General features: G+C 32.4%; 1 protein-coding gene across 1 annotated transcript; it reads right to left on the bottom strand.

The window, feature by feature from the left end:
• Positions 1–2,099: 2,099 nt before the first annotated feature.
• On the bottom strand, positions 2,100–9,815 carry LOC114739696 (ABC transporter G family member 36-like). Its single transcript, XM_028927772.1, is given in 23 exon segments — positions 2,100–2,696; positions 2,810–3,064; positions 3,166–3,272; positions 3,275–3,336; positions 3,444–3,671; positions 3,752–3,885; positions 3,978–4,061; positions 4,151–4,441; positions 4,532–4,864; positions 4,945–5,240; positions 5,348–5,498; positions 5,610–5,719; positions 5,818–5,978; positions 6,070–6,668; positions 6,791–7,092; positions 7,610–7,700; positions 8,024–8,077; positions 8,159–8,235; positions 8,331–8,490; positions 8,602–8,686; positions 8,843–9,052; positions 9,176–9,550; positions 9,682–9,815. Coding segments are annotated over 22 exon segments (4,434 nt in total). The 5' UTR covers positions 9,532–9,550; positions 9,682–9,815; the 3' UTR covers positions 2,100–2,408.
• Positions 9,816–23,563: the final 13,748 nt, after the last annotated feature.

The raw sequence follows: 23,563 nt of genomic DNA, 5'->3' as shown, positions 1-23,563 counted from the left end.
CCCAAATAAGTTGTAAGAAAAATTTCAAATAGTCCCCATCGTAGCAATTTACTTCTCTGGTCCTATTTATGGGACAGAGTGAGAGAAGAGAATCTTTAGTCTTATTTATAAGTCACTTCATTAACTTTTTAACATAAATGTACTATTTCGTCATTCACTTATTATAATATAGATAATTATCCTTTTTTAAAAAGTGTATATATATTAAAGAAAGGTAAAGTTAAAAAGTTGTCATGTTTTAATGAAGTGTTAATTTTAAAATTTTTCTTAGTCTTTGTGCAATATACTGAAAGTGTTTTATAAATAGAATCAAAGGAGTAATTTCTAATAGCTGCCAAAAAATTCTTAAATTTCACTGCAACCTATTGGACTAAAATGAAACTAAATTTTTTCGGTGAAAAGATAATGATACCCTTTCTTTCTTTATTTTTTTTTTTTGCGGAGTTCCCAAAGAAAGTATTAATTATAAATGATCACAAATGTAATACTCCTCCGGTTCTAATTATAAGACCCAATTGACTTATTTGAGGAGATTAAGGAAGTAAGTTAAGTTGGTTATTTATAATAAATAAGTGTTGTCATTCCTAAAAATCCTTGCTAATTAAGTATATTGGCTAAAACTATCATTATTAGAAGGATTATCTTGGAAAAAAATGCATAAATATAAGAGACAAAATGGATTGGGTCTTATAATTAGGACCAAATAAAAAGTCAAATTGGGTCTTATAATAAGGACCGGAGGAGTATTATTATTAGTGGAATTATCATTATTACCATTGAAGAAAGAGAACCAGACACTCGCATCATCCTAGGGAAAAAGACTCCAATAGCGGATGCACGCATCCACGTGGGACAGTTCATATGATTCATAGTATTCCCGTCATTCCTCTGCTCAAGGCAGGCTAAAAATGTCACTCGCCCACCAAGGAGCTTGTTTATCGGCATAAATATAAGATATTCCATATCAATAAAAATCTGCTTTTCCAGACTATTATTATCAAAATCATAATTTGCCTTGTTCCGACCCAAAACATTTTTGGCCCAGAACCCATTGTTTACGAGTGTTTCCAGGCTAATCTAATCTAATTTCTGATTCTAAATCCTAATACTCCTCCGGTTCTTAATATAGAACCCAATTTTTGAGTTGGTTTTGATCTTAAATTTAAGATCTATTTCTCATATTTATCAGTTTTCTCTAAATTACCCTTATGGATACTCCTTCAGCCATAATCAAATAGAAGAGGGAGAGAGAGTATTAAGAAAGATGATTATTGTGTTTTAGAAAAAATGTGTCACTTTCCTTATAATAAACTAACTTACCTAACTTTTTTAATCTAATCAAATTAGTTAAATGGGTCTTATATTAAGAACCAGAGGAGTAATTTTTAGTTATTGATATTTCTTTTGCATTTGCTAATTGCTACTCCAAAAAAGTTTCCTTTCGCATTTTAATTTCCATATTTGCTCTAATAAACTTAGATTTCCAAAAAGTTCACCGCTAAATGCTAACATCTATATTTTCTTGTTAGTATAACTAACTGTTTTCACCCAAAATCAGCACTTAGAGGATGTTTTGGTGGAAACCAAATTATAATTTTAAAAATAATTTTACAGTATACGAAATAAGTATGTGAAAAGAGTTATGTTTCATCTTGTGTGAAAACACTTTGAAAAGATGCTTTTATTGTAAACCAAACACCCCTTAATCTGTAACTTTTTTGAAAATTTAATAACAAGTCTCTAAAATTTTAGTAGTTATAATCCTTAGAAGTTATGCATTTTAACCAAGCCTTTCATTATAGGCCGCTACAGATGAACATGATAATGAAAAGAAGAGTCTGACTAATGTGCTTGTAAGAGCCATTCGCCCTTAAATTACTTCTATTCACGTCGTATATGTACTGTTTCAAATGTGAGAGGCCATTCTGAAAGATACTGAAACCCCAAAGAGCACACAAACAAGATTGTAAAGCCCAAAAAAAAAAGAGAGAGAGAGATTGAATCCATGAATCGCTTGTTTTATCCCCATTAAACTGCTGTTTAACTTTAATCACTGAACCATAAACATTGTTTCAAGTTGACGAATACTGAAAGGAAGATTGGGAAGGCGTAAGTAATTCAATATCATTTCGAAACAAGTACTATTGTTACAAGAATTTGACCTCATATATATGTATAAACTAAATTCCTCCTATGGGACAAAGGATTCAACAATGATGTGACCAAAACATGATAATTTACTTTACAATTACTGATTAAGCAGACCTCAAAACTTGCAGAGATGAAATTATCGCCATCATCTACTGTTTTGCTATCTGTAATTATATACATACAAAAGTCATTTAAGGCTTGCAGGAGATATTTTGTGGAGCAGAACAGAAGTTCCTCACCAATGGCTCTATATAGACTTATCTCATCTGGAAGTTTAGTGTCTTAATGCAGTAGGCAAACATGAAGGCAAAGAACACAGTGAAAGCAATCAAAACTCCTGCAACTGGCCCCATGAAGTCTGTTTTATAGCCGAAATGGTCTTGAATGTACTGGTTGATGGCGACTGGACCTGGAGCACCATTGTCTCCATACCCAGGTGCAGAAATCGCCGTGATTACATCTCTATATTGTGAGACAATCAATCCATATACTGTCCAGGCAACTGGGCAAATCCAGTAATACCAGACCCACCACTTTGGAATTTTCTGAAATGAATTCCACATAGAAATGTTGTGTTAGTGTTGAAGATGATAAATCTGCAAGAACAACTCGCATTTTCAAAACCAAATTGCAACTAGAATGGGTATATAATACTTACGGGTCTGGGGATGAAGAAGCCAGAAAAGATGTTGAAAAGTCCATAAAATGCTGCTGCAAAAATTGCAGCCACTTGGTGGTTTGGCGTGATGGACACAGTCATCATCCCATAGTACGTGAAATATAGGAAGGAAAAGAAACAGACAAACAAAAACCAAAAGAACTTGTCCGCTGCCCATTGGAAGCTCACCATAGCATACACCAACAATGAGTAATACACAGCTTGAAAGAGGACATAAGGAATCTCTGTGACAACCTACAAAAGTTATGTGGCAAAGGGATTAAGTGACTTTCAAGCTACGGCATCATAAGAGTATAGATAAATTCCCACAGAAAAAAAATGGTTCAAATTTTAACCTGTGCAATGGCATAAGGCAATGCTGAGTACATTCCAGCAGCCCTTTCTCTATAGAAAACTGTTCTTTCAATGGCCACAATAGGTTGGACAGTTGAGCAATTGTTATTCCAATGAACAGAACAGAAGAGTACATTGCTCCTATGATCATGGTCAGGTCTGTTGAGTTATCTCTGTAGAAGAGATAATCAGAGAGAGTTTAGCTAGAATCCTTGAACAATGGTAGGTTAATTTGACTGGACTTCATAGTAGAAAATAGAAAATAGTTCAAAGTCCTAACCTTTTCTCTCCAATTTTCCAAAATATTGTCCCCACCATTAGACCAGCAGCTAAGGTGAAGAAAAACCGGACAAGGTTATAATCTGGACTCCTCCAGTAAGTCCACCACTGCTTCCATAGACAAGATTTAAACTGTCCCCATGTGGACTGAGAGTATTGAGTTGGGAAATACAGATCTTTTGCACCAGGTGGAGGTGTACTTAATTCCTTTACCAGAGCTTTGTTTCTCCTGCTCATAGAAACATGTGTAAGTTCAACTAACAAAAGCACACTAACAACATTAGACAATGGTGTTGTTTATGGACTTACTGGAACAGAGATGATGATTTGTAGTGTTCAGCAAAGTCAATTCCAAGACGAACTTCAGCTGCTATGGAGCTCACTTCAAGCATCCATGTCGCTGGGTTGTACTTATCCTTAATTTTTGGGACTCCTGGAATATCCTGTTATAGTGGAATAAAGATGGAGTCAAATGTTGGAAGCTTGTTTAAAAAAAAAAAAAAATCTACCAAATAATATCAAGTAGTTGTAGTACCTCAAAGAATTCTACAATCTTGTGAGAATTCCGACCCAGTGGCCCTGCGTAAATCACTTGCCCTCCTCTTTTCATCAATAGAAGCTATTACAAGAAAGAAGAAAGGGAAATTTATTAAGTAACAATGAGACAAAATCCCATAAAGACACATTGTTGACAAGATCATAGGTTACCTCATCGAAGGCTTCAAAAATGTCAATGCTGGGTTGGTGAATTGTGCAGACAACTGTTCTTCCTGTGTCAACAGTGTTTCTCACAGTCCTCATGACAATAGCGGCTGCTCTAGCATCTAGACCTGAAGTGGGTTCATCCATGAAAATGATTGAAGGATTAGCCACAAGCTCAACGGCAATTGTCAATCTCTTTCTTTGTTCCGTTGATAACCCTGTCACTCCTGGAAGTCCTACTATGGCATCCTTAAGATTATCTAGCTCCACCAATTCCATTACTTGATCCACAAATTGCTGAGATGACAAACAATTTTAAAAAAATTAATTTCACCTTTGTCCAAATATTATGATAAAAAAACAGAAAATATAGCGTTTTTAGCTTACCATCTTTTCTGCTTTGCTGACTTCTTTAGGTAACCGAAGGAAGGCAGAGTAAATCAAAGATTCCTTGATTGTAACTTGTGGTGAATGAATATCCGTTTGTTCACAGTATCCTGAAATTCTTGCAAAGGTTTCTTGCTTCTTTGGGAATCCAGAAATTCTAATATCGCCTTCAATGTAGCCACCAGTCTTTCTTCCTGCTAAAACATCCATTAAAGTTGTCTTACCAGCTCCACTGACTCCCATAAGTGCAGTTAGAACACCAGGTCTGAAGGCACCAGTTACTTCCTTAAGAAGTTGTAACCTATTTTCTGTCACACCTTGATCTTTCATTTCCTGTCAAAATTCAATTATGTTTAGGTACCATAAAGTATTAATGGCAAAACAAAGATAGAACAAGAGGATGGAGTTCTTACAGGGGGCATGTCCACAAAGTAATTGACACTATCAAACGACATTGCGAGTGGTTGAAATGGTAAAACCATTCCTTTCTTAGGAGCAACTCCATTGGCTGACTCTGTGTTTGAATTAACATGTCTCATTTGAGTAGGGTTTGTTCTGCTGCCCATTCTCTGCATTGCCACCTCTCTTGTGTTGTTTCCATCTCTAGTTGACATAGGCCTTCTGAGTCTAGGTTCGTCTCTTGAATCTCCTAAACCTTCCATTTCACTTGCTGATTCTTCAGTTATAATCGCTTGCTTCCCTCCAATTGCTAGATCATCAAACAAGATAAAAGACAGATTTTGTTAAGATCAAATGACAAATGATACAAGTAATAAACTGCTTTTGGAAGATTGATCGAGATCAATGAGTCCTTACGATTAAGGTACATAAGTGCAAAGGTAAATAGAACGTTGTAAAGAATTGTGAAGCCCACGAGCGCTCCTGCAGCTATCCAATACCACTTTTTCTCAGGGAAAACATCGAAGGTCTCCAACACAGCTAGACCCAATTGACGTCCATCTGGAGCCTGCATTTAAAAGTAAAGTTCAACTCAACAGAATGTTCCTTTTGAAGTTTAAGTATTCTGATGAATTATTCACCTTAGACAGGCTAAACAAATGGAGCTTATATTACTCACCCTTTTGTTCATCCACCTTGGTGCAAGCATTTCATTCACAGCAAGGCCGTTGAAGGAATAAGACAGTGGTGAAACCCAGTAGCCCCATACCCACCAATTTGGAATGTCACCTGTTATCATGAAGCATTTGTGTTAGGACATTGATTCCTCTAATAGGTACAAGGTATCATTTTGAAGACATGTTTCAAACTTTAAATCCCTCACTCACGTTTTGGTAGGATGAAACCTCCGAGTAGGAAAACAAGAAGGAGCATGAGGGATCCTCCAGTGTTGGCAATAATCATCGTCCTGCAAACTCCAGAAATGAACCTAAACATCCCAGCTGCCATTTGCTGAATCAGAAAGACCAACAACAGCTGTTTGAAGAACCTGAAAATGAGATCAAAGGCAAATATTCTCATTTGGTCTATATTACAAATATACGTATTCTTCAAAGTGAAACACATTGAACTAAACCAACCTGCTAGCTTCAGGTGCAAATCCTATTGTGTAGTAGGTGACAACCATCCACACAACAGACTCAAATATGGAAATTGGAATACGAAGAAGGAAATTGGGGAGTGTGTAAGTCCAAGCGGGATGGAACAAAAGGTCTCTATGCTTGTAAAACACAGGAAGCCTCGCAATTGTGAGGGATAACTCAGCAAAACCATTGAACATGTTCATGATCATGGAGAACAGAATTGCCCCAACATAAAGTGCCCCATCATCTATAGTGTTCTGGTGCATCTTGGTCCTCAAGAAGACAGTAGCAGCAATTATGGCAATAAGACTAATCTGGACTGTCTTAAATATGTAGACAAAAGAGTTCCTCTTGATCAGTAACCATTCCTTGTCAAAGCATGCTTTTAAAAGCTCCATTTTGGGCACTGAGTATCTCTTGAAAACAAGAGCAGCTTTGTGTCCCCTGGACCTGTCAAATGGGACTGAGAGCTCATTCTCAAGCCTCATTCCCACGTGGAAACTCTTGAATCGGTTTGCAAACTCGGGCACCGTCACATATCTGTACGGCTTGCTTCTGTCTGCCCAATATTGTTCTTGGTCTTTCCTTGAGGTCACCTGAACACATTTTACAAGTCAACCCATGTTCAGCTCCCTTGTTATTTATAAGACTTAGTTCCAATACTAGAAAAATTACGAGGAACAATGCAGTGAAACAATGACGATATATAGTTATATACCTCTTGTAAGAAATCAGCGGTTCCTTTTCTTTCAGGACAGCGGAATCCCATTGACTGAAAGAACTCAAGGATGTGTTCTCGTGGGCCCTGGTAGACAATCTGACCCTCGGATATGAGAATGATGTCATCAAAGAGATCGAACGTCTCAGGAGCAGGTTGGAGGAGGGACATGAAGATGGTTGCTTCAGTGAGGTGTACAATCTGCTGCAAACACTTCACTATTTGATATGTCGTTGAACTATCAAGACCCGTCGATATCTCATCCATGAACAGTGTCTTTGTCGGTCCCACAATCATCTCCCCTGTACACCAAAAAAAAAAAAGTTCATTTCATTTATTCAAACTTCACATAACAGTCCACATAACCACTAGCTAGTTTTGTTAATGACCACTAACATGCGCGTTGGGTTTATTTTGATTTAAAAATAGTAAAAATAATGAAATTTAAAAAAAAAGGTGTCGGAGAAAATATCTGAATAGAATTAGTGTAGAAAGTAACATGTGAAACTATGAATTTTGTCATAGTGGGTTGGTGAATCCGTGAAGGTGAAGGACCAAGTCCAAAGTAAATAGAGTTTGGCCGGCTACCGCATGTTCTGGTCATTTTATTTTAATTTTTGATATTTCGAGACACTTTGACTTGGTATGTTTTGGCAACTTTAGTTTAAAATAAAAATAAGATAAGAGAACAGATAAAATAAAGGTTGTTGATCAAGAGCATGGGTAATGATGCAAGTGAAGATGACCAAATAATTCTTAAAAAGAAGACCAAGTAATTAAAGATGACCAAGTACAAGATTATTGTCTGTAATTCCTAACCTGTCGTTACACGTTTCTTTTGGCCTCCTGAGACACCTCGATGCATTTCATCACCCACAATGGTGTCTTTACATATGTCCAACCCTAATATCTGTTTCATATGTAAATATCATCAGTCAATAGCCCTAGTGCAGTTTGGTAAATATCAGCAACTTAAAAGGGCAATAATATATATAATAATAATGCAATCAGAACAAGTGGTTGTCTAATAAATTCATGTTTCTTGGTTTTTTTTCCTGTGCTAGGACCATTTAGCTGCCAAAACTGAAAATGACTAGAGAGAGATACAGTAGGTGAGGAGAAATTTTTGACGGTAAAGTTATTTGGCAAGAAAGTCTTGGAGATATGGGGTTGGTGTATTGTCAGATTCTTTATCATGCATGTTGAAGTAAATAAGCCCTCAAATTAAATTACCTTAAGAGTATAATCAGTGATGAGACTGCTTTCTGTTCCTTCCATTGCAGTAGCCTGAAAAGTTTAAAAAAATAAATAATTGAGTGATTTGAACAATAATTGAGATATTTAGTGTTAATTATTCTGTGAAAATACCTTCATGAAAAGGTCAAGTTCAGCCTCAGGTAATATGCCAGCTTCTTTTTCTCTTCTAGCAAGCTCAGTCAAAAGGTCTAAAGGAAATTAAAAATTTTTGTTAATCTCCACTGATTCGTATATATGACTGAATATTAACTCCTGTTTAAGGTAAAATTGTTAGCTTAATTACCGTATCTAGTCCCAACTCCTTGACATCTGGCAGAAAAATCCAAGGTTTCTTTCACAGTCATTTCTCCAACATGAACATCATTTTGACTAATGTAAGCCGATGTCTTTCTGGGGACAAACTCATTAAGCTTGTAGCCATTGTAAGTAATTTCTCCTTTCACCTGTTTCATCCAAAAATTTCTTAGTACTCTGTTTCCTGTGACTTAATTCTGTACTTCAAATATTATTTTTTTCCCCGTCTTGGGATTTACAATGGAATCTGATCTAGCTACCTTCAAGTTCGGGTCCAATTTTCCAGCTAAAGCCAACAAGAGAGTCGTTTTCCCGGAAGATGGGGGACCTAACAAAAGGGCCATCCTACACAAACCAACAAGATCACTTGTTATTTAAAATAAAGCAAGTTCATGCATCAAAATGTCAACTTGCTTGGAGATTACACCTTGAGACCCTTTTTTATGAGTTAATTTCATTTGAAAGACAAGAACTTTGATGATTGCACGTGATTGAGTATACCTTGAAGGTTTAATAATACCAGAGGCGTTTTTAAGAATGGTCAGCTTTGTCCTCTTAGCTGTACTAACCCCACACACGCCAAGAGCAGACTCAAGAAGATTCATTGCGACATTTGGCAACGTTGGAAGAGCCCTGCTTCCAACGTATGAATCAGCCTCCACTGTCAGATTCTGAAACCTCACTTCCACCGTTGGAAGTCTGATTCCCACCCTGCAATTTTCAACAGAAAAACAAAACTGTTAGGAAGATCAAATTTTGAGTTAAAACCAGAAACATTGATAATAATATGATGATATGTAAGAAGGGGGAGATTTGGAGGAACATGGAACTGACTTCTCAATTCTGTTTCTGAACTTTCGGAGGTACTTCTCGTTGTCTTCCTCGGCGACTCTGAAGATTCTGTCGATGATTTGTTGTCTCTCGTTCATGTCGAGCTTTCGAACATCGACTTCCTTGTGTGTCACCTGACCACCACCTTGATCTTGGTCGCCATAAGTTTGGAAGATGCTTGTTCTTAGCCTGTCGTAGGTGGGAAGTTTCTCTATGGCGGCCCACTTGAGAGCCTCTTCGTCTTCGTCGATCCGAGTGCTCCGGCGAGAATACCGGCCACTCGCAAACACCTCTTCCATTCTCCAACTCGACCTGCTAAAGCTCTTACTTATGTTCCTCGTTAAATTATTACCCTCCATTGTCACTTACCTCCTTCTTCTGCACAATATTTCAGAGGTCAATGAAACAAACAATTAAGCAGGAGAAGAAGTGAAGAAGAAGTCGTTCTCTGTTGTTTGTGGTTTCCATGCAACCAAACAGACAAATCAAAGTGGACTGCGCATACTTACTTGATCTTAACCTATACCAAACTCAGTCCCTTTCTTGGTTAGCAGAACAGAAAAAAGAGCTTAACAACCCCAGAAATTAAAAAGAAACTTGTTCTCTGTCTCTGTCTCTCTGTCTCTGAATTTTCTTGTGGTTGTAGTACTATTTTCCACTGAGAGAGACTTGGAAATGAAGAAGAAGAAGAAGAAGAAAGGAGGAGAAGGAAACTCAGTTTACTCCCTTGTTTATGAAATGGCATTTATATATATACAAGCGAGGATGGGAACAGAGAGGCCGCCAAAATAGGGGGACTGGGTTAGGTGGCCAAATGGTCACAATACTTGGTTCAAAATATGAAGCTTTAATGAAAAGTGAAGAACAAAAATAATATTCAAAAATTAATTAAAAAAATAAAAAGCTATTTCCGTCAAGTTGTGGGTCTCTGGAGTTACTCGTTCAAACATGAACGGCCGCACCAACTTGGCTCCGGCTTCTTGGAAAAATCATCTTGCCTATTTCGTTTTTCGTTTTAATTAAAAATTCAAATAAAATAATATATCTTTCCACTTCACAATTAAAAAATGATTCATCATTTGCCTTAAGCAGTGGTACTTGATTCACTGTATCAGTCATGTCCCTTGGGAAGAGAAAAAATTTGAATCTTAAGTTCTTAACTAACAGAGCAATAATACAGATTTTTGTAAGAAAATCCAAAAGAAAATCTCAGTGTATTTCTGAAAAGTGTTTACTAAATATTAATTGTAAAGAACGTAAATGGGGTCTGAAAAAGCACTATCATTAGCACCACTTTTTTTTTTTAAAGATAATTTGAATTTACGGACTTTTTTGAGAAAAATTCATTCTCACGATTAAAACATATTTTGACTTTTAAATGTATTCATCATCTGATCCATTTTTAAATTTATTAATTAAGTTTATAATTGCAAGGGAACTGGTGGGAGCGCGTAGCCTGAAAATGAAAGGACGATAATTTTTAATCTTTTTAGTTCATGGATTAACGAATTGTTGTAATGTTGGTCAAGTTAATGGCAAGTAATAAAGTCAGAATTTAACTTCAGACCAATTTCATTAACAACTAAGCATCTAGAAAAAACATAATAATAGTAATTAAGAAAATGTGAAGAAATAGTAATCATGTGAACAAATGTATGTGGTATATACATCATTCACAATTTCCCCCTCTTAATTTAAATGATGAATGGTCAAGAAAGACTAGGTCAATTATGGGTAATGAAGAGATTACCAGACAAAAGCAAAGAGACGGGTCTATACTAATTGTGATCATACATATATATATATATATATGGTGACTGTGGTTTTGAACTAATATATATTCACGAATTTAAAAACCATAGTTTTTGCCATTGTTCCTGTATCTATATGAACACATCGTGATTCAGTCCAAAAAAAAAAATGAAACACATCGTGAGATCTTCTAGACAAGAAACTTTGTCTTCAAGCAACCTTTGGAAGATATATTTTGTTAATGACCTCATGAATTTGACTTGGCCATCATTTTTTTTTACTTGATATAAAGAAACAAGGGGGGATCCAGAATTTCTCTGTTTGTTCAAACAAAAATAGTTTAGATAAGTTGAATCCTAAATATTTACTAAGATCAAAATTTGCCTGTGGCTCAAAAAGCTTTTATAAAAATATTTATGGATCATATCACAACTTGAACTTACAATCTATAGATTATAGGCCAAATATTTATGAACTTCACAAACCTATTTATTGGTGGTGGGTGTAGCTACAATTCTATTATTTGAAAGAGATTGAGATTGAGAATTATATATATATAATGTTTTGCATAAAAATCTGGGGATCAAAGACGATATTTACTATCTACTGCTCCTCCGTTTTTTGATATAAGACCTATTTAACTAATTTGATTAGATTAATAAAGTTAGGTAAGTTAGTTAATTATAAGAAAAGTAACACATTTTTCCTAAAATACTATAATCATCTTTCTTAATACTCCACCTCCCTCTTCTACTTGATTATGGTTGAGGGAGTATTCATAGGGGTAATTTAGAGAAAATTAATAAATATGATAAATGAATATTATATTTGGGACCAAAACTAACTCAACAATCGGGTTCTATATTAAGGACCGGAAGAGTATATACCAAGAAAAAAAAAAGACAAAAGAAAAAAATTGAAAACTAATGGATTCAAGGCTCTACTAGTCCCTGTTTCCTTCACCACTATATAAAATTGCCGTCAATGGATGAAAAGAAATCAACTTAACCTATGAAATTATCCATGTGTTTGTTACATACAAAACTTTGTGCCTTAAGTCATTATTATTGTCTTTTGGAAGTCCAACTAAGTACCTTCTTTTTTTGTGCAGCATATTGCATGAAGTTGATGAATAGTTGGACAAAAAATTTGATGAACAAATTGTGCTATTCATATCATATAATGATTGCGGTTTGTTTTAAGTTTTATTGGATGTATATACACACGGACACACACACACACACACACATTGCTTGCTCTCAAAATCCTGCAATATACATATACACTAACACTGCCTTTTATTTTTCAGAATCAAGGACATTATTAATTTTTGTAAAGTTGGTTAACTTTTTATTTTGATTTTGATTTTGTTTGCTTAATATTCAAAAGTCTGTATATTTTAAATAAGCAGAACGTCCTGAAGATATAGAGGAATTCCAAGAATAGCGATCTCTAGCTTAATTCATCTTTAATTTCTCAATGAGTGCTTCTGAAGAGTCATTATTTTTCTCCGCGGCTTATATCCCACAGTCAAGCGGGAACATCCCAATGAAAATGATGCATAAGTCCTTCATTACAATGAAAATATCTTGACTTAATTTTTTTTTCCCTAAAAATATTAGATCATTATGTCTATGCCAATTAGAATACCCAAAATTTTTTATTATCGCGAATTATTTTTTTAAAACAAATGTGCTGCACATGTACTATTAGTCACCGTTAGAACAAGATTAATAAAACCTTAAAGTCCAAGTGAAGCACCACAAACAAACAAAATTAATTCGTCACAAACCTTGTTAATTCATTTGCAGACTATAAACAGGACAAAGGTTGTTGTTCCTACCAGATTTTTTGTTTTTTTGGGGATGATATACAATGACAATGTGAGAAGAATAACGAATTGATAAAAGTATATTATAAATTAAAAAAAGGCACTTTTTTCTTTTTTGGTGCCAGCATGTATGTCCACATATATGTATGTAATAATTTTCCGAACAAGCTTCTGGATTAATTACTCTTACAGCCATATAGTCCTTCACTCCTTCTACTCTTTATTATAAATTTTAAATAAGTAATTTACAAATAACAAATAATTAGTTAAAGTTAGTTGAAAACGATAAATAGGTTAACAATATATTTTTGTTTTCGAATATGCTCTTATCATAAATGAAAAAAAAGATAAAAAAGAATGCGTAAGAAAATGTGATAAAAGATAAATAATTAAGGATAACGTAAGAAAAATACATTAAATATTAAAACAAATTCAAAGTGAAGCTCATAAAATGAATCACATTCATTTTTAAATTTAAAGCTTATAAATAGGATCTGAGAAGTATATGAGGGCAGTAATCTAAGATTATATTAACCTGTGTATTTATATTTAGACATATCCTATAAAATAAAATAATTTCTCGGGCAACCATTGCGGTACGGTGGTGAATACGAAGCTGCCGAAGCTGTGGTATTGACCAGAAGACAGAACATTATTAGATGGTTGAATTCCGATTACTTGAGAATTTGAGAGATTATGAAAATGAGAGACATCGACACTTGTGCTCCTCGTTAATTCAAAAACGTCATCCATATTTATCTGGGACAACGTAACGGTATCCTCCCGCTGTTTGTTTTTTCTTCTCAAATATTTGGGCTTGAAAATTGCTTAAATTATGTCATGTTCTTATATTAAGTTATCTAATCAGAATTCATGTGAAATCGGAGAACGTAACATAATAAATATAAAATATTGGGTATAAGTATTTTCTTGTCACTTTTTTAAATGCCTCTTTTTAATGAAGGTTTAAATATGAAAACAAATAAAGTGGACAAAACTGTGAAATTAGCGAGAGAAATTTGGAAAATATATTAAATAAAGAAGACGAAGTACTATATTAAGATTCTATATTTATAACGGTATCCAATAAGTATGTCCTATATTTAAAATTAGAATAAATATTTATATCTGATAAAGCATCTAGATGTGGTCGTTATTTTCTTCTGTGGTGACGCAGATTATCAGGCTGGCTCCCTCTGTGATGCACTGGTCTACCCTCAAATGATCAAATCTCTCAGCCCTTTTTCCTTTTGAAAACTCTTAATGTATATAAAACGTTTTGCAATTTCTTTTCAAGCAAGAGAACTACATTTCTTGAATTAGAATTGTAAAACTATCTCAGCATCCACATGACGTCAATTAAGTTATTTCAGTTCAAATAAATATGTCATCTCCTTCCATTCTCCATTCCGCATATTTTATTTTTCGTACATTTTAGCTTCTTTTTTTTTTTTTTGGTTTCACTTTATCTGTTGCTTTATTATACCATTGGACAATAGGACCCATCCGGTAAATTATTATCTTTCTCAATTCTCGTAAAAAAAAAAATCTTAAAAGACACCTCTAAATTAAAAGAGAACGGAGTAACAGGAGACTTATTATTTCAAATGGAAAATGTTCAGTAATCCATCTCTTCTTTTTTTGGCCAAAAGTAATCCATCTCATATTAAATTGCAAATTTTAAAAAATAGCAAATCGTGAAACTTTATTTTTCACTGTGGTTTAAATATTAAAAAAACAATTTTATTTTACATCAATTAGTTTGGATATAAAAGTTGGCATTAATTAAGTTACATGAGCCTATAGCTCAAACGGTACTGAAGGTTTAATAAGGTATGAGTAGCGAGTAATGGTTCAAATTCTCTTGGTTAAAAAAAAAACAAAAAAAGAGTCGTCTACTTTAATTAAACATCCCTAAGTAAGGGTGATAAATCTTCATCAAATAAATTAAATGACTAAATCTATCGAATAACAGGGCGTAGTAAATTTATTTTAGTTGTATAATCTTTTGAATGCGGTTTTAATATGAACCAAACTAACCAATTCATTTGAATATCAAGATAATCCTAATTAAAACGTCAACACATGTAAAATTTTTTAAGAAGCTTGGTTGAAATTTTATATATAAACATATGTGTAAACAGGTTTAGAATATAGTTAACGGAGCAGTTTATGTCAAGTTCAACAGGCAATTGCGTTAGTTACTGAAATAGACGCAGGAAGGAGTGTGATCCATTTGAATATTGAGCATCCAAGTGTGTGGGTAAAATTAGGTGGTTGGTCAAGTTGACAAACTCAGACACATCAAACACATCACAACAACCAATATCGGAATCACAATGCAAAGGGATTTTCGTTGATTAATGTGATCTTTTGTTTTGTGATGGTTGGTTGGTTGGTCGTGAAAATTACGCACCCAGTAGAAATTAGAAACCAACACAATCCTAAAACCTTGAAATAAACAATTAACGTGGTTGTTGGAACATTAATGAACGGAGTCTTTGTCCTTTTTTAAGTATAAGACGAAGACTAGTAGCAAGTGGTAAAATCATTCAATGCGAAATTAGAGTGTTATTAATGTGAAGTTTGACTTCTGATCCAAAGGTACGATGAGAGGTAACTCGGTCTGGCAACGTTGAATCGTTAGATCTTAACCAAATGGGGATCCTGTTATGACTTGAACGGTTGGATGTTACTCCTGACATTTCATTTCATATACCCGTTCGGTACAAATTAATTAATGTGTGTCCCCTTTCTAAGCATGATTAGAACCGCCGTAAAGTATGATGTCATGATATGATCAGGCTATGGGATTTTTTTTTCCCCACTTAAACTAAAAAAAACTTTAAAGGCATGTTTGGAATGGTTTATAAATAATTTTTTTAATCATAATTTATAGATATGAAGTAAACATGTAAAAGAAATTTTATCTCAACTTATATAAAACATGTTTATAAGTATTTATATAAGTGATACTAAACATATTACTTTAAAATTTAATAATTTTTCAATTTTATCATTTATACATTTATATTAAAAATTTAATAAAGTTACTTATAAATAGGATAAAAATATGATGTCCTTGTTTGTCTCATAAATAATTAAATAAGTATATTTTGAACTATATACTAAGTCATAAGATAGGTGGCGTCATTTGCGCGTTACAACAATTGTATATGAGGATATTGTCTAAGAAAGTTCAATTATTGGCTCATATGATTTGAGTGGGGATTACACAATTAATACTGGAATGATTTGACCTGGCCTGCACTGTTATTTATTTTTGCCAAGAAAAAAAACGCATTATATTCCGGAGGTGCCGCAAAAATTGTTTGGCATTTATGTAAAAATATATCGTTCTTAATTAGGAGTTAAATTCATCGCGAATAAGAGTATAAATATATTTTTAATAATGTATTTAATTTACAAGAGGAATATCCCCATTGATTCTTTCACAGATAATAACAGAACGAGTCTTTGACCCTCTTTGGAAGTAGTATTGTTTAAAATACAAGAGTGGAGTGTGTATATATATATATATATATGGCGACTCGAATCCTTTAACTAAATTAGCTGAATTTGAGAAGTTCAAACACAAGCAGACAGGTTCACATATTGACGGAGTTTCTTAGAGCTGCAAGAAAAAGTGAAGATGGAAGAAGATGTCAATGTGCTCGGAAAAGATGAGGAAAATGTGTCCTCATCAAGAAGATTATATTGATGAAACAATCTCAGAAACTTAAGAATATAATATAAAGCAGACGGCAAAAAATTCCTGAGAATTATAATATAAATAGGCATATTAATAAGTTGAATCAAATCAAATTGTGGACCATTTTAACTTGTCGTAAGGGAAACACTCTTATACATATAATCCTATATATATATATATATATATATATATATATATATATAGCTGTTAATGGTGTTATGTAGGATGATCCATAGAGATATATATGGCGTGTGAAAGAGTGAAGAAGCAGTCAAGATTCGTTAGAAAAGAATTGGCATAATGCATTCTAGAATGTCAATGTGCGTTTAATTAATACTATCTCCGGTCCTAATTATATGAGATAATTGATTAATTTGAGAAAATTAAGGAAAGAAGTTAAGTTAGTTATTTGTAACAAATATGTGTTATTTTTTTCTAAAATATCCTTACTAATCAAGTGTGTTAGTTAAAATTATAATTTTTAAAGGAACTATCTAAGAAAAAATCGAGTAAATATGAGAGACAAAATGGATTGGGGTTTTATATTTAGGACCAACGTTAAAGTCAAACAGGGTCTATATTAAGGAGCTTGTGCTATGTTATTAAAAAATACCGCAGGTTGACGTATTCATTCTTTATTATACTTTGTCGATATTTTGGATATATATATTTATAGTGTTATACGTTGGTGTCAAATATAGTGGAGATTTTAAAAAAGAAAAAAAGCTGATTTGATGCAGAGAAAATGTGGATGTTTGGAATGATAACAAAAACAAATGAGTTTTTGCACAACAACAACGCTTTTTTTTGTTTTTTTATACAATGCACCCACATGCGCTTTAAGGTTGAAGGATTTGTTTTTGCTTTTACGTTTGGGTTTTTGACTTTTCTTTCCCAACATAAATCATACTCCCCAGTCCTTATTATAAGACCCAATTTGACTTTTATTTGGTCCTAATTATAAGACCCAATCCATTTTGTCTCTTATATTTATACATTTTTTTCCAGATAATCCTTCTAATAATGATAGTTTTAAGCCAATATACTTAATTAGCAAGGATATTTAGGAATGACAACACTTATTTATTTATAATAACCAACTTAACTTACTTCCTTAATTTCCTCAAATAAATCAATTGGGCCTTATAATTAGGACCGGAGGAGTATTATGTTGGAGTTACAGTGTATGTGTGTGAGAATGAAAAGTCTAACGTTACTTAAGCGCATGTTGAAGCACAGGAGCATAAATATTTACTGGGCCTGTTTGTCAGAGCGTTTTAGGAGGCAATCGTGCGATGTAAATAACAAAATGTGCGATTGATAAATTCTGATTGTTTGTATTATCGTCAAGGATATTGCATTTTTCCATAAAAAGCCAGGACAAGTTAAAAGCAAAAATTTGTTACTTATGCTTTTCAACCGTGAAGAAGTGAGGAGTGTTAAAAGATAGAGAGGGTTTTTTTTTTAAAAAAAGGTTGTGTTCCACATTTAAGGAATTTTTACTCCTTCTAATTCTTATTATAAGCTTCAACTAACTAATTTATAAATAACAAAAAAAATTAGTTAAAATTAATTGAAAGTAATATAAATAGGTTACAAATACACTTTTGATTTCAAATTCTCCTCTGGTCTTACTTATAAGTCATAAAGAGAATTTTTTTGGGTCATATTTATAAGTCACCTCTTTAAATTTTTAATATGAATATGCTATTTTATCCTTTATTTATTTTTTTGAAATGAATATATTAAACAGGAATAAAGTTAGAAAATTATTATATTTTAAAAAAAATTAATGCAGTTTAAAGTTTTTCTTAATATATGTGAAATATGTTAAAAATGCCTTGTAAATAAGATGAGATGAGTATGCCTTTATAATAAATTAGAAATATGTTAAAAGTGTCTTTTTAGTCATTTTACAACTAAATTTACTTTTTTAATAATAATCCAAATAACTCTATTTTTACAAACTGAGTTATTTACAAAAATCAATTCAAACATAAATCATATTATCCAATCTAATTTTTTCAAAAGTTAAATTAAAAATAATTTATTGTTTTTACCGTCAATCTAAACAACTAATAAATGAGTAAAAAGGAAGAGTGAGCTTATGCACACAATGACCCATCAGAAGTAAATGCAGCTGAAATTTGATGATTCCTCCCCATGCATGCGAGTTACCGGATGATCTCACTTTTTTTTGTTTTTTTGTTTTGTTTTACCTTTGAGTTGAAAATCTGAATGTTGAAACTTTAATGCTGCATTAAACTAATTGAATTTTATCCCAACTTCAATTTGTAACAATCAGCTGAATTAAAAGTCTTTTTGATACATTTATATATCCGAACAAGCTAATTAATATACATTGATTTTATTTTGTATTGGACAGAAAAAAAAAAAAGCAAACATTTGTCGTCCCCGGCCTTTCTTTGTATTTTGAAATCTCCATCTCTAACCTCTCTTTGTCTTTCTAACATTGGATATATACATATATAAATTTTTTGATTAAATTATAACACACACACACACAAAATATGCTACAAATTAAATTACTGTATAAAGAATGATAAGTCATCAGCTGGCTTTCGTGACCGTGTACATTTGTGTTTCAAATTAAAAGAACAAGAGGGAGGTCCACTTGATTATATATAGAGATGGATTAATTCTAAAATAAGTTAAATTTAATATTAAATAAGAAATTGGGTTGGTATGCATGTGCTCTATTTTTTGGTATTTAGTGTTTATCATCATTGGGTTGGATCAGAACAATACTACTAATTAATTTTAATCATATGAGTGACAAAAAAAGCACTAAACTTTTAAAAAAAAGAAAGAAAGGAAACATACAAAATTGTAAAGAAAAATATGTTGGGGAGAGTCCTTTTTCCCCCCTTTTTTTTTTTTTGGTGGGGATAGGCAAATGAAAGGTAGTCAAAAAAGTGGGGGAAATGGAAGTCAAAATGAAGTACATGTCCCGAGCTTGTCCTCTTTATAAAGTACACACTGTGGATTCTGAGTGTATCTTTTTTCTTTCTTTCTTGACTTACGCGAGCGCCTGTGTTACTCTCCGTCCATAACCATTGGTATATATATGCCCACGTGATACATAATTTAAACATGAATGAACTCAGGAGAAATATGGTAGTTATTAAGTTTTAAAAAAGTTAATTAATAATACTACCTCCGATCCTAATTATAAGATCTAATTAAATAATTTGGAGAAATTAAAGAATTTAATTAAGTTAGTTATTTGTAATGAATATGTGTTGTTTTTTCTAAAATATCCTTGCTAATCAAGTTTGTTATCTAGAACTACTATTATTAGAAGGATTACTTTAGGAAAAATATATATAAATATGAGAGACAAAATGGATTGAGGTCTTATATTTAGGACCAAAATAAAAGTCAAATAAAGTCTTATATTAAGGACTAGAAGTAATACTTAAGTCTTTGATTTTTTTTTTTGGACAAATGAGTTGTAATCATCCATTTAAATAATTAACCGCGACATTAGATGTCTCAACTGTAAACAAGATATTTAAATTTTTAATATAAATCTCATTTTATAGTTGAGATTCCTATTTGCAACTTTTTTTAAAAAAAAATTATTCCGAGACCAAACTGTCATTAGGTCAATCTTTTGAGACTTAAACTTATTCTCTCATGATTTTAAAAATTTATAATCAATTTCTGAAAATTTTGATCTATCTTTATTTCTATATAAGTTTACACGAGACCCACTCTAGTTATTTAATTAAATGTCAGTTATACTGCACATTGAAAAATGATAATAATTTTTAAAAAAAATGGATTTTTTTTTTTGTTGGGTGGTGGCCTGGGGGTGGGTGGGGTTGACTTTTACACGCTCACAAATTATTCAAAACAGAGTAGTTAGCCGAATTTATTTCAACTAGATCATCCTTTATTTGCTACTTAAGGAGTGTTTGGATAGAAACTAAACCATGATTTCAGAAGTGCTTTTACGAATTACGAAATAAATATGTGAAGGAGGTTACCTCGTTTTGCGAAAAAATGCTTCTGAAACCACGGTTTTAGAGCATCCAAACAGGCCCTTAGTCTGTTCTTCAAAAAAAACTAAACAAATCCGCGTTTTGCCTTTATAAAACCTTATTTTACGAAAAAAAAGATGTATACAACTTAACATTTTAATATGATAATAAAGAATCAAATCCAAAGCAAAAGACGTGACCATATTTACTTGCAAAACTTTTTCATAAAAAATCCGAGTATAAAGCGGAGGTTCGGCATTCCAAAAATAACTTCTGAAAAAAAAAAAAAAAGTTCCACCAACGAATAACCAAACAGTATTCACAGGATACCACCAAAAATCCCACAAGCCAATGCTGCCATACTTTCACAATCAGCATTAAATATACATACGTGTCTCTGTGTGTGTGTCAGTCGTGGCATGGTCAAAACATAGTGTTGGAAGGCCAACTTGTATGCAAGTATAGTACTTGTGTTGAAACAGGGAGAATTGCCTCAAGGAAAGATGACAATTATTTTAATTTGTAACGACAAATTTTAATATAAAAATGACATGTTTTAAAAGTTCACTTGTTATTAATTTTTTTTTTAAATAGTTATCATTCTCCCTTTGAAAAATACACTGCAAACTCATTAATTTAATTTGACATAAATCCTAGCCCATGGCATTATAAATTTAAATACCACATCCTTAATATAATATATAAATAAATAATTAAGAAATATTAAAAAAATTAGTTGAATTGCTTATTTGTAATAAATGTGTACTGACGTTCTAAACCATCATTTTTTTATCACATATTGAAATTATTTTTTGGCAAGAATCTTTTCCAATCAAAAAGAATATTCAGGAAAAAAATTATAAATTTAGAAAACAAAGTGTATTGGTGCCTTATGTTTATATTGCCTTCTTTAGATAATACTTCATCCGGTTCAAAATATAAACTAAACTTTATCTATTATGTTTATCAAGAAACTAATTAAAATTAATTTAAAACAATAAATGTCTAAGGCATATTTTTGTTTTTCCTAATATACCCTTATTAATGAAGAGAATGAATAAAAGATGTAATAAATAAATTAAAAAGGAAAGAGAATATATGAGGATAAAATTGAAAAAAAACTCATTAAATGCTTGAACAAAAGTGAATGTTATCTTATAGAAAAACAACCCTTTTAAAAAAAATTAGCTTATATTTTGAATCAGGGAGTAATTAACATCCCACTCCCCCAAACAAATTAACACGAATTAATTATAAATTATGGCTGCAAATCGGAATTAATTACTTATGAGCTTCTTATATGATACTCCTTCCGTTCCTTATTATAAGAGACATTTGATGCTTATGGCATGTTCCTATATATAAGAGACACTTAAAAGTTGTCTCTACTTTTTTGTATTGATTTCCTATTTTACCCATATTTATTGTCTCTAACTCACACTCTCTCTCCTTCCCACTTCTCTTTCTTTTAATAATTTACTATTATTCTCTCTCATGTTCTCTCTCCTTATTAATGAGGGTATTTTTGGAAAAGAAATTATACTTTTTACACATTGATTGTTCTTAACTAATTTTAACTGTTTTTTTTATCAACGTAATTCGGTTATTCGTCTCTTATAATAAGAAACGGAGGGAGTACTAGTTCCCGGAGTTAGCTGGCAGCCTCCGTTGAAATTAAGAAGAGAGAGACATTGGGTGTGCCGTCTTATTTGAAGGAAGACTGCAACAGAGGAAATTCACAAACGCACGCACTCTTTAGTTAATCCCCATGATTAGCTTGAAAAGGCTCATTCCTCACCAATCAGCGGCTCTAATTAAAAACCGTCCATGGACCCACCTTAACTAATTTTTGTTCCGCCACTTTAAAGGAGAAGACGGCTTTTTGCCAATTTCGTCCTTTAGGTTTGTTGGAACTTAGAAATACTGCCTTGAATAAAAAGTAGAACTGTGACTAAAATGAATATAAATTTTAGATCTTTAAATTTGTTTTTATTTTGATATTGGTTGATCAAGTTTCAGATTATAGATTTTTGTTTTCTAAGTTTTTTTATTTAAACATTAGTCTTTACAATCCAATAAAAATATGGCTCATTTTACCCTTTAAGAAACTAAAACAGTTTGAAATTTGGGGAGATCAAAATCAAAATAAGAACAAATTTAAAAAACAAAAAATTATATTAACCTAACGAACAAATTAAATTTGCGGGCAAGCACTTTTGGTCTTGAAACTTGGAAAAGCTGTTGTTTATATACTATACATATAATACATGTTACTTTTGATCTTTAATATAAAATCAAGTTGACTAATCTAAGGGGATGTTTGGATGAAACCAAACCGTGGTTTGGAGAATAACTTCTGGAAAATAGATTTTGGAGAGAATAGATTTTGTGAAAAAATGATTCTGAGAAATGAGAGTGTTTGGATAGTTATTAACAGAAGCGCTTTTTATATGTAGAAATTACCAAAAATGGTATAAGTTAATATGATAATTATATAAGGGGTAGATTTTATGATATATTTTGATTTGAAGAAATAAAATTGTTAATGAAATAATTTTTACTAACATAATTAATAATATATAAGATAATATAATTAATAATTAATTAATATGTGTATATATATATTTATAAAACATAATATTAAATATGTTTCTAGAAAAATGAATTTTTTTATATAAGGGACCGATTGGGGAAAGAGTAAAGGAGGAAAGGAAGAGCAATTATTTGAGTCAGGGCTATTTGGTCATATGTGATGGGTCCACCGTAAGCTTCCAATAATTGGAGCCAAGAATCAACTCTGATATGCTTATGATAAAACCATGGTTTGGGGGTTCAAAACCATGGTTTGCCCCCAAACCATGGTTTCATATTTTCAAGGACTGTTTGGCTGACATTTTTCCTCAAACCATGGTTTGGGGTGCTTGCCAAACAAGCCCTAAAGAGGTTAAGAAAGTTATTAAATTTTTTAATTATAATATATGTTACGTAATATTTCTAAAATACTTACTATATCATTAGATTATATATTAATTTATAAGTGACTCAAATTAGTTTGGATAAAAATGATAAATATAAATACTTTAAATAAT

The sequence above is a fragment of the Neltuma alba genome, unplaced genomic scaffold (assembly GCF_004799145.2).
Source record: "Neltuma alba isolate B1F8T4 unplaced genomic scaffold, ASM479914v2 tig00002887_pilon, whole genome shotgun sequence".
NCBI lineage: Eukaryota > Viridiplantae > Streptophyta > Magnoliopsida > Fabales > Fabaceae > Neltuma > Neltuma alba.
The sequence above is the reverse complement of the archived record's forward strand: the minus strand, read 5'-3'. Positions and strand labels throughout refer to the sequence as shown.